Source organism: Leopardus geoffroyi, chromosome D2 (genome assembly GCF_018350155.1).
Source record: "Leopardus geoffroyi isolate Oge1 chromosome D2, O.geoffroyi_Oge1_pat1.0, whole genome shotgun sequence".
NCBI lineage: Eukaryota > Metazoa > Chordata > Mammalia > Carnivora > Felidae > Leopardus > Leopardus geoffroyi.
In genome coordinates this window covers 78,315,652-78,328,132 of record NC_059334.1, presented here as the reverse complement: position 1 = coordinate 78,328,132, position 12,481 = coordinate 78,315,652, and the positions used below count along the sequence as shown (strand labels likewise).

The window sequence follows — 12,481 nt, the reverse complement described above, 5'->3', positions numbered from 1 at the left end:
GTGAACAGTCTGGAAAAAGCAGGGTCATAGACCTGAGTTCTGGTCTTCCTCCTGTCCAGCAAGCATGCCCATTTCATCCAGAATAGAGTTCAAAACTTGAATTCTGAGGCTTCACAGAATCTGGTCCCAAACTACGTCTCCATTTCTGCAGTGCCCCGCTATTTCCTGTTCCTCAGGGTGATCTTGCAACTCTGCATCTCTGTTTTTACCGTTCCCTTCATCTAGATTGTTCTCATTCCTTTTCATCCTGCCCTGGACTTAACTCCAGTCAGTCTGTTAAATCCGCAATAAAACTCCGTATCCTTCTTGAACTCTCTCCCGGCTTCTCAAGAAGAAACTAGTTTGCACACACTCTCTCTGTACGGTCTCCCCCGTTAGCTCGCGGACTTCTGACTGCTTCGAATACTGGGGGGTGTGGTGTTTCTTGTACGTCTGAGTGGGGCTTCATACGGTGACCACATAGCGGGCCGGTTACAGAGCGCCGGTCTGACATAAAGGTATGTGACTGTGGAGCCCATAACAGCGGTATTCTTTGTAGAGCGTTTGGCATTCGATAGTGTTTTTCAAACTCTGAAATTGTGACCCATTTGCCGTTCATAAAAGCATTTTTTATGGCTCAGGAGCATCATTAAAAGAGCCAAAATGGAGTAGGTTAGGAAATAAAAGATTATGTAACACGGGTAAGCGTTCTATAGTAAAAGGTTTGTTTCTAGTTCCATATTTGCGTTTGTGCTTACTAGGTTGTGGCGTAAAGTGTATTTCTTACTATGGGTTGTACCAAACAGCATTGGGAGACACCGCACTGGATTTTAACCTCTATAATGAGTTTTGAAGTTTGCAGTTTTAGAGAAGAGATATTTGGAATTTTTAACTAACTTTGGTACTCCTGAAATTTTTCACTAAATGATTTCACATAATTTGTACCTGTGGGCAAATGATTTTTTTTTTCTTCAGCATCTCGTGTGTAGTCTTTGTTTTAGACTTGGGGTACATAATTGGGTTATAAATATGTAAAACATTCTTGCAAAATGGCATTTTTGAAGAAGCTAGAGAATTATAGACGTTTCTCTAAAATTTCTGTAACGTTTTTTAAACTTTACTTACATATATCAGTTTAGATTGTTCATGAAGGTTTCTTGACAAAACAGTAGTTTTTAGTACATTGGAATGGAATGAGTGTTATCAACTAAATCTACCAATTAAAAACTTCTAAAATTTCATTTTTGAAAATGAGTTCACTCCATATATAAATTATGCTTTCATATATGAAAAGACATTTTGCTTTGATTTTGAAACTGGGTATTCTTTGCAGTCAGCTCAGCAAGAATCATATGTTAAATATTTCTTCCAAAAGGAAGTAGAAACTCGAATCTTCCACATCAATACAGGCATCACAAATAGTGATGCATTGCTTTTAGAGAGCTTTTGAATCAAATGTGCATTCTTGAGATAGGAAAGCAGTTACTAGAGACAGCTAGTATTTACAGTAAAGCTGTTTCTGGTTGACTTTGTTTAAATTTGTGATTAAAACCTTTCCTGGAACTCTGGAGCCTTGTAACCAGGAAGTTACTGTGTTTGTAAAGCCTGTGTTCTTGTTCCTTCACTTCTCTTTAGGGTCAGTATAGACCTTCTGATTTGTTGTGTCCTGAGACGTATGTTTGGGTGCCCATCGAACAGTGCCTGCCTTCACTTGAGAACTCAAAGTACTGCCGTTTCAACCAGGACCCAGAAGCAGGTACGTTTGGAGCAGAGCTCTGCCAGAAATCCTTGGCATTGTTTTTAGGTTCCTTGTGTGTGGCTTTCGCTCTTCGTAGGGTCCAGGTAGCTTTTCATCTATCGTAGAATGTGTATGGTGTGTGTGCGCGCGCATGTCTGTGTAAGCCCGGGAGATGCCACATGTGCACACACACAACACTCTCGCTTCTGGAAATAAATGCAGAAACCTCATGTGCTTCTGCTCCTTACTAACCCGTCTCCTTCTACTTTGAGCGTTGGTACCACCTTCCGTTTCTGCTACAGCTGTCACAGTGCATAAAAATTCTTCCCTAGACTGTTTAGTTTAGGTAAAGAAGATAGAAATACTGACCAGTTCGACTGAACAAGGCCGGGGAATGGTTTCCCGAAGGCCAACAGGCTGGGATGGGTTTTGTGACAATACTTTTGTTGTTGTCGACAATACTTTCTTGACTTTTTCTTACATCTTTGGTGCTTCTCCTCTCCCGTCCCTTCTTCCACCTCCTGCGCACGCAGTCCAGCCCTAGCCATGTCTTATCTCTTGGGACTCCCCATTTGGATAGTCTGTGCACTGGTGGTAGGCACAGACACTTGCACATACAGCCTGGGGTCAGACTCCCTGCAGGTGGATCCTGGCTCCATCATCAGCCTGTAAATTGTGTGCCCTTGGGCAATTTCACGATCTTCCTGGCCTCAGATTCCTGACCTTCAGAATTAAGATAATAATAGAACCTACCTTGCTGAGCTGTCATGAAGATTAGAGTAAGACAGGCACACTGAGGATCGCCCCCTCGTCTTGCTGGGTTGGCGATGGCTGGGCAAATGAGCACGCGATGTCCCGTAGACTGTGCCACGGGCTTTCATCTGCATTTGCCTTTATTTGCTCTGATTCCTGTCTCCAGAAAAGTAACGCAGTTCTAGTCACCTCCCTTTTGTCTAGATCTCGCTCAGTTTTCAGCAGCCTTTCTCACCCTCCCTGCGTTCCCCCGCGGCTTCGTCCATCAGGCGCGAGTTGTGGTGCTCATGGTGGGCATCGACTCCCCATGTGTGTTTTCCTCAGACTGGAGTTCCTGGGTGTTCCCCCCTGTGCCTCACTGACGTCTGCCAGAGGAGCCGCCCGGTACACAGTTAACAATCACATTTTCTGTCTAGTGACCCGTGGTCTAAGCTTGGAGAAAAATCAGAAAAGGGAAACGGAAAGGCCGGGGGAGGGGCAGGGAGTAAATGGAAAGATCAAATAGGAAGACAAAGGGGCAAGCAAAGAAATGCAGGAATTTCTTCTGTTCTACGATGTGTGTTCTTTACCACCCTGCCCCCGCCCCCCCCACAAATGAGGTTTTTTCATTTCCAAAAAAGGAAAATTGGTTCATGTTTCATTGTATTTTGGCATCTCCTTGAAAAGCTGTTATGCAATCAAGAGTGGGCACTTCTTACACATGGTGATACCTTAGAATCTGATGAACAAGTGGCCATAGGGACCCACCTGACTCCTACACCAGACACCCCGAGGTCACCCCAGGCTTCCTAGACATTTAGCGTTCGTAGAACAACCAGGGCTTTATAGTTCTGCACCTCCGATTGTCAGCATTTCATTATTTCATTTTAAGTAGAATTACACCTGACTGATCAGACAGACAGACGCGTTGCTTACGGACAGCCGTACTGAATTTGTCAGTGTTTGAGTCAGGCTCAAAGCGAAAGGCAGTGGTAGTTCAGAGGAAAGCAAATACTTACCTGCTGTCCCTTCAAAAAAAATTGTTTTTTCCTTTTTAGCTTTTCTCAAGGGCAGCTCAGAGTCATTTCCTTCTGGTGAGAAGAGCTAACTGTCTTACTGCATTATTTCATGTTCACATACAAAAGTGGATAAGTTCCTTCCAACTAAATAAAAATGATCACGAATTGGTTTCTGACTCCCAAACTTAAGATGCAGTTTCACCGTCCCCTTTTTCTTTCCTGGATCTATTTTAAAGGTTGCTTCTCTTATATAATATTTGGAGATTAAGACAATCACAGGCTCTGTCTGTTGTAGAAAGCTGAAAAGGTAACTGAATAATTTCCATGCACTGAACATTCAAGTAAAGATTTATTCATGTTAATAGACTTCAAATTCATTTTCTGAAGTTAGCACTGAGAAGCATTACATGGCAAAGAAAATTTGAAGTCTCATTTCGACGGGACTACACCATGGTGAGTGAAGAGTGTGCATGACATGCTTTTCTCCTGTAATCTGTTACGTTCCAGTCCTTACGGCATAAGCTCTAGGTCTTAATATATTCATTGTTTAGAATCCATTTACAAAAGTCAGAGGACTAAGTTTTCTTCTTCAAAGAAAAGGAAGATTCTTTTCCGTATGCTGAGTCTTTGGAACTTGCAAGAGAACACCGTACAGTTTTATCAGTATAGAATATCACAGTCCAGACACTATTTGAAATCAGACTTATGTCCTGTGGTTTTAGGAAATTAAAATGCAGTTACATGCTGAAAGGTATTGAGCATGCTGTGAAACATGGTCATTTGAGATTTAAATGGCAATCTGTGAGAAACCGTTCTCTTCTCTTGGGTCAGTTTCACTTTTACATGACCCAAACTCCGACTCAGACAAAATACAGAGTTTAATATGGACACCGTTGTTAGTCGGCATGGTGCTTTTTTCCACTAAATCTGTTTCTCCTCCCAGCTGTTCAGTAGTTAAATTACTCTGCAGAAGGCACAGCTGATCGCCACAGGTCTCTGTAAAAACAGTTCGGCTACAAGGTGTATCAGGAGCCACTTGTAAGAAAAATTGCATTTCCCTCCATCCTGAATTGATGTAAGCCTCTGGAAATCCTCCTCCTCCCTGCCCTCCACCCCCTACTCCCCTACCTCCCGCATTTTGGAGGTTTGGGGTTATATGGTTATTTGCTTAACTAGGAAGTGTGCATAAGGGTAAAAACCTGTTGTAGTTACTGCTTTCATGTATGGTGGGGGGGGGGAGGGGCCGACAAAAGGGAGCAACTTGGAAAATTCTAAAGACATCTCTTGGTTCATAAATAGGTCTTTTGTTTTTGAATTCAGGAACTCTGCCTACTCCAAAGAAAGGAATTTAGAAGTTTCTCAAACCATTCTTAAGTAAAAAATCTGTCAGATTGCTTATTAAATTGATAGTTGGATATGGGTAGAATTCAGAAATCCTGCATTACAGTTACATGTTGCCTCTTTTGTTTAAATAATCTTTAAAAAATGTTTACTGGGAACAGTAGTAGAAGATGTATCCAAATGCATAAAACCATGCCAAGAAGAAATACTGGAATGGCCCATCGATCTCTCTCTATAGCAGTAATCACTGGCAGTATTTTTATGCTCTCATCCGGATCTTTTTTCTCTGCATACCTTGGTTAAACAACAGAGCAGGAATCATCCTTCACACTTGTGTTGTTGTTTTTCTGAGTACTCTGTGTTTCTTCTTCCTTTTAGTAAGGCAAAACCTACTGGGCCGCTGATTTGGGGCTTCAGCTGACAAATGCCACTACTTAGGTGACAGGCAGTGTCTGCCACCGATACTTCGTAAGAGGCATTGGAAGCAAAGCGGATGTTTTGGAGCTGGTTTGAGGACCGTGATAAATTATGATTTGATTTGACTCTTAATGTCGTACAGGTGTTATACTATTTATTGTTGGTAGTAGAATCCTTTTGGGGGGTCTCGCTGGCTTAGTCGGTAGAGCATGTGACTCTTGATCTCGGGGTCGGGAGTTCAAGCCGCACACTGGGCGTGGAGCCTACTTAGAAAAAGTCCCTTTGGTTCCAGACTTGTAAAAAAGGATAACCTCACTGAGCATATGCTGGTTCCCAAGTACCATCTCTGCGTTACCCCAGTTGATCCTCAGCATGTGAGGGAATGTTTCGTGATTGACCTCCTCAGATATTATTTACCGCGAAAATATCAGCGGATGCTTGTTTTTTAACCAGAGATTTAAAATAATTTTAATTCAGGTATTGCTCTTTCATTTTTATAAGTACTTACTTTTAGCATTTATTTCAAAGAAGCTAAGTAGAATGATCTTTATTTCTGTCTCTACTGATAATTACAGCAGTATAGACCTTTTGCCACAGATTAGTCTAGATTTCACTCCCTCTTTTCTATACATACTTGAAAATGATTGCAAGAAATTTCCTAATTTGTCTAAGTCATGATATCAGAATATTGAATTTAAGTTTGCTGTAAAAAGGACGGCACCTAATTTTGTCTTAGTGCTTGCTGCATTTCCCCAAGTTAGAGGATTTCTAAGACGTTTTACCTTTTGCAGCCAGTTAATGAAAATCTAAGTGTAAGGAGCTCAACCCTGAACTTCCAAGACTCCAGTCTGTGTTACTTGATGCTTTCATTTGTCTCTTCTCTTTGCTGCCTTCTTCTTTCTTGCTGGCCTGGTTCCCTGGCACTTTTTCTATAGCGTCGTAGTTTCTGTCGTAAATGCCCATCGAGAAAGCAAGTCCCACTCTGACCGCGTGTGGGATGATCAGGTTCAGAAAGAATCCTGACTGCATTCGCTTGCCTGGTTTCTCCAAGCCCGGTCTCACTTCCTGAATACTGTGTTCATGGTCCCTCCAAAGGGTGTACCCTCAGCCGCAGTGTCGCCTTGGTCACTAGGAAGTCATGCAGAATGACAAAAAGATAAACCAAAACTTGCGAGGGTCCCTAAAAATGTGCTGCGGTGAGAAGTTACAATTAAGCGGACAGTGTCTTTCTTAGTTACCAGACGTGTGCAGTGAAGCTGGATTTGAGGATGACTTCCCGCTTGAAGTCGCAGAGTGAATGATGTTTGATTGCTGGACGCTTAGTAAACATAAGTTCTTTGCTGCCGGTAAAGATGGTGGTGCCGGGACGTAGCTGGGTGGAGACAGAAGCGGTTGAAGCCCGGCGTCGAGACAAAATGTTTTCGGAAATTTGGCTTTTTTGGATTTGGTGAACCTGGAGAACGTATTTTTGACGTGGAAAATATCAAACATAGAAACATAGAAAGTTAAAGCCTTGTAAGTTTTCAGTTTACTGTCTGCTGAAAAATACTTCTTCATTATAGCGTTCCTCTCTTTTCCCACTTACCCATTTCTCAGAGGTACCCTTTCTAATCCAGATGTTAGTGTAGCACTAATACGACTGCTGGCTTAAAAGTGAGAAACGAGGTTTCCCCCCTTGTGACATGGTCTTCTAATGAGGACAGAGAGGAGCAAGGAGAGAGGCCTTTCCTACGATATTTGTGCATAACACTGAAGGATTGTAACATTTTAGTGTGTGCGCTTTCTACCAGAAAACCTGAGACGGACTTTTAAGGTAAACTTCCAACAGTTGCAAAGACTGTGTGCATTTTTTCAGTGTTTTACAGCCAGTCTCGCACAAGAGAAATTTTAAAACTACTGCTTTGCAAATTTTTACCAGGCAGTCTTTGCTCAGTAAAGCACGCGCGAGCAGTAAGCCAGTGACCGAAGCTGGCTGGAGCCCTGGCCAGAGGCAGACTGAAATAGCTCTGAAAAACTTTGAAAAGCAGACTTGAGGTTTCCGTTTAGCTGTTAAAGAAAGATTTCCCTGATCCTGTTGTCTTTTCTTATGGAACAGATCAATTTTTAAAAATAAACAATTCCTTTTACAGTCACCCAGTTTTTAAAATTGAATTAATCCTATGATTTTGAAATCATTAATTAATCCATTTTGAAATCATTCCAGTAGGCTGGAAACTACCAGTACACTTCAGACCGTGTCTAAAAAAAATGCTAGTTCTGCCTGGCTTTAATGTGTGGCGTCTTAGAGTAGTGCTTTGTTTGAATAAAAAAAACTGACATTTTTGGATGTAACGAAGAGGTTGTCCAAAATGTCACTTAGAGAATAAAAATAAAGCCCACAGCTGCTTAAGTGCTGGCTGAACGATGATACGCCGTTGAATGGAAGACACCGTCAGTTTTAAGTCCTCTATCTTACGTACCGCTAAGAAAGAAAAAAATGTTGCCAGTTAGACTATGACTCTGTCAGTTGTAAGATGCATCTGGGTTTCAGAAATACCAGAATGTGTGAAAATGTGAATCTTCATGACGTAGAGGAAATGTGGTTCAGTCTGTGCACCGCAGTACTGGGCAAAGCCATGGAGTACCTAAGAGACTTGTTTTTATTTGTTAGGGAGCTTTGTGGCATCTCGCTTGTAGGCATTAAATATATTATAATTGGGGTGAACACCTATGTGTCAGAGTTAGAAGGCATCAGTTCCACCTGCTTTTTGATAAAAACAAGATTACTGTCATGGATATATGACAACAACAGAGTTCTTTGAATACCCTCTCCCATAGACTTCAGGAAATTTTGAGAAGACCTGTAACTACTTCACAGGGATACTTTATTGTAATGCAAGTAAAAATGTTTTACTGCTCAAAAAGCAGTGACATTGTGTAAGCATTAATGATTTCAATGCATTCTGGTCTTAAATTTTAAGAATTTAAAAACTTTGATGTTGGAAGGCAAGGATAAAAATAGAGAATTTAAATTAAACTTTGCTTAGCCCATAAATTCAGCGATCTCGGACACCTGATGGAATAACGATTAAAGATGAAATAGTAAAGAAGGGGCAAAAGATCCTGTCCTTCGATGCCATCGAGCTTGTCATCAACCCTAAGTCGTGCCATTAATTGAACACTTGTGAATTATCAGTGAGTATTCTTGGTTTAACTTGTGGCTCCATAGTAACAGAACGTGAATCATTAGCTTAGTGGGAAAAAATTCTGGAAGGGGGTTTGATGCTCTGTTTTGGAGCCCGCATCATTTGCTGTTCAGTGCAGTGTCTGCTGGCTACTGGAGGAGCTAAGACAAAGACAAGCCACAGTCCAAAGGTTTCTTAGATCATTCACACCCAGCTCCAATATAAGAATGAAGTCACTGCGTTTGTCTGCAAGGTATTTTGAAACTGTTTAGATTCTCTTTTGTGTCCGTTAATATTCAGTCTCTCTGCAGGAAAATAAGCAAGCTATAACATGAAGGTATGAGAAGGTCTGTTTATTTTAGGAGTGTTCTTTTATGTGATGCCAGCAAAATGTTTTTAATATAAATATGGAAACTGGGGTAGAATTCCTGTTCTTGTAAGAAATGTGTTTTCCTAGCTGCCATTCATTTGAAATAGGTGTCATTTATGGGAGACTTGACTTGTTCATGCTTCTGTAGCGTGTTCACTGATAACAAGATGAAATTCGTCTGAAATTAGGAAGGACCTGTTGACAGTCGGGGAAGAAGTAAAGCCACCTGCTCCACTAACTGCTGCCAAAATAAAAAAGCCAGAGTAAAAATTCTGATGCTGAGGCGACTCTCAGCCGGGTTTCCTTGCAGAAGCAGCTCCTGAAATGCGGGCTTGCGTTGATGGGAGCAGGAGTGGGGGGCTGGTGCGGGTGAACTAGCGAAGGGAGGAGGAGAAGATAACGGAAGTGTGTGCGCGCACCGTGCGGTCCAGCACTTTAATGACTAGACGTCAGTCCCTTGAGAAACCTACTTCGGAATCGACTGCCCGAGGGACCAAAGGAAGACGTACGTGCTCACCTGGCTTTCGTTCTCCACTGGCTGTTGATTATCTCACGGGGGGTTAGTGTCTCTGCCCTGTCCTTTGTACCTGTGCAAATGGAGAGCGGGCCGCCGCATCTGAAGGGAAGCAGGGCAGGCCGATGGACCATTCACAGAACCGTGCACAGTAGGGGTGCCGCGAGTCAGAGATGAGGCTCGGGGTTACAGGGCAGTGCCCAAGGAGTGTCTAATCCAGAAGAAGTACAGGTCGAGGTGGCACGTCCCTAGCGTTAGCTGACTGTGTCGGCCGCACTGGCGCAGGTCGCATCCGGACCGTGAGCGCGAGGAAGTGGTGGACTTAAAAAGTCGGTGGAGGGGCCAGGCAAGAATTAGAATCATAAATGTGAAGAATTCATAAAATCATTCACTCAACAAATATTTATTCAGCCGGGTATTATGCTTTATGACGGGGAGGTAGATTAGTCCTCCCGCCCTCAGAGGGCTTGCGGAGGACGCAGACAACTGTCGTGCAGTTTTCGTCAAGTGTGCTAAGCGGCCTGTTGGGGGAGATAGGTGCGGTTAGTTCACATAGGCGGGTCCTCAGCTCAGATCTGCACGGGGTGTGGGAGGGCAGGGAATGCTTCTTGGATGACGTCTCAGAATTTTTAGAGGAACGGAATGCAAGAGCTTCAGGGAGACACAACAGCATGTTCAGAAGGCCCAGGGGGCGGAGAGCACGCCTAGAGTTTGGGGGGCAGGCTGGGTGGGGGAGACGTGGCTGGCTAGCGAAGGACTGGTCGTTGAAAGGACTTCGATGTTTCTCCTGAGAGCACCAGAAGGCCAGGAGAGGGTGTAGGCACCCGATGGCATCCAGAAGTTCTGTCATTTCTACTCCACATGTGGAGAGTGACCAGCACTCAGACCGGAGGTAGGAAGACTAATCAGGAGGGTTTTGCACACAGTACTCCAAGCAAAGGATGATGGTGGCCTGGACGTGGGTGGTAACTGTTGGGAATGGGATGGGAGCAAATGGATGCTAAGGATATTCGGGAGGTGGGGTACATGGAACCGGCCGGTTGATTGTGTATGGCGAGGGTGAGGGGAGAGAGTTTAGGTTCTGACACGAACTGAGTTAATGCTTACTCTTCATTTGTGACATGAAGCACATGAACAGAGGGGCAGATTTGGGAGGGGGGGGGAGGAGGAGAGGAACGGTGAGTTCGGCTTGGACATGTTGAATCGGGGGTGTTTGGAGACATGGACAGAGATGTTGGGGAGGCAGGTGGACATACAGACCTTAAACGAAACTGATGAACAGCCTGGGAAGGAGGCACTAGTACGTGTGTGGAAGCCTTACGAGTGAATATGCCCTAGTTCAGAGTGAAGAACAACAGTCCTAGACGAGGAACCCCACTATGGAACCCCACTATGGAATGACTGAGTAGATGATGAAGAGGCCAAAGGAGTATGGGGTCATGGAAGCCACGTGAAGCATGTTCAAGAAATGGGGAGCAATGGCAGTGTCCGATTCTGCCAACAGGGCTTGGGAAGCATCTTTGGAGGATCCTGGCAAGACCTGTGTTCGTTTGGACGAGGATAAAATAGTGTTGTCAAGGCTTAAAAACTGAGTGGAAGTTAAGAAGGCGACCATGATCAAATATGAATTTTGAAGATAGTAGCTCTAGAGAGGTAAATCTGATGGCAGAAGACTTTTAAAAAATGGGAGAGACTTGAACATTGTCCGAAGCGGATGGGAGTTAGCAAAGAGAAGGATGAACAATAAGAGAGAGGTGGAAATCAGTGTATCAAGGTCTCTGGGACGAAGCACAAGGAAAATCAAGGACACAGGAAGACCAGCCTTAGATCGTAAGGACCCTTTGTTGTAGGAGAGGGTGAGGAAGGGCTCAGTGCACTGAAGAGAAATAGATTGGTGTGGTGGCAGCAAGTTGGATGCTTTCTCATTTGGTGCCTTTTCTTTTCCATTTGGAATGGGTGCTGGTGAAGGGGGGAGATGGCAGGGTGAGAAGAATGGGAGACAGAGCGGACGGCCAGTCCTTGTCAGAGTCCGTGAGGGTGAGATCATGTAGAGGAGATGCTTCTCTGACGGCCTGGGGAAGGCAGACCGTTGTGTGGTTTCCAGGGTGTGGGCTTGTCAGGCCGTTGCCGTGGAAGGGCAAGAATTGAAGGCTGTTGGCAACGAAAGGGTGGGAATATGGTGATGGCATCTGAATTCAGTTAGAAAGGAACTGAAGGGACAAATGGAGCTACATGTCATAGAAGGGGTCAAAGGACTGGAGGTCCCAAAACCAGGATGATGGGCTGACAACTCCCTGCAAGGATAGGAAATGGTGTCCAGAGAAGAAAGAGGGTCTGATTTTACAGTTTGGAGGCATGACAAGCTTTGGCCTGGGGTTTGGGGAGCCTAAGTCGCATTAAGGTGGAGTTACTGAAGAAGACTGAAGGAACGAGGATGGCAGCCCACATGGACCGGCCGGAGATTTCCGCCCCTTCGTGCCATTTAGATGTAAGAGTGGTGATGTCCCTAAGTGAAGCTCCTTCTTATTTATCAAACAATTCTGATGTTTCTAGCCCCCGGCAACATAAACACAAGATCAAGGGCCTCCCGCTCGTCAGTATAGGATAGAGAACAAATAGAGTTCTGTTTTCCAGAAAAAGCTCATTTTGTACAGACAGTGATCTTGAGAACACTTGTCTATCTTTGTTTTTTTACAGTTTTAACTACAGCTCGTTGAAAAATACATAGTTTATATCTCCAGCTAGTACACGGTGCTTCTGTGTGTGTGCAAGTGTCATGTCTGTATATATAGATTTGAAGCCAGAGTCTCATGAAATAGTGCTTATCCTCCTGCAGATGTGATACACTCCATCTTCTTTGCTATTTTATTTTAAAAAATGAGTCTTTCTTAAAAGAAAAATTAATGTTTATATTTGAGAGAGAGAGAGCATGAGCGAGGGAGGGGCAGAGAGAGAGAGAGGGAGACACAGAATCCAAAGAAGACTCCAGGCTCTGAGCTGTCAGCACACAGCCTGATCCAGGGCTTGAGCTCATGAACCCCGAGATCATGACCTGAGCTAAAGTCGGACGCTTAACCGGCTAAGTCACCCAAGGGCCCCTCAGACATTTTCCTTCTTAATTCGTTTTTTTCCAGGTTGAAAGACAAAACCAGAGCCTATTTACAGTGCCTCTTCAGTGACCTCGTATCTCAAAGAGGTGGACACATA

General features: G+C 43.9%; 1 protein-coding gene across 9 annotated transcripts in view; it reads left to right on the top strand.

The window, feature by feature from the left end:
- The window catches only part of ATE1 (arginyltransferase 1), a 154,014-nt gene that overhangs the window by 113,816 nt on the left and 27,717 nt on the right, over nucleotides 1-12,481 (top strand). For 8 of the 9 annotated variants that reach the window (XR_006701841.1, XM_045439730.1, XM_045439729.1 and 5 more), the window contains one exon: nucleotides 1,615-1,735. The exons of the other annotated variant lie outside the window; for it this stretch is intronic. Coding sequence is in view for 7 of the 8 variants with exons in the window: in XM_045439730.1 (XP_045295686.1) it covers nucleotides 1,615-1,735 (121 nt within the window). In the remaining variant the exon portion in view is untranslated. The remainder of the gene's footprint in view (nucleotides 1-1,614; nucleotides 1,736-12,481) is intronic. 9 annotated transcript variants of the gene reach the window in all.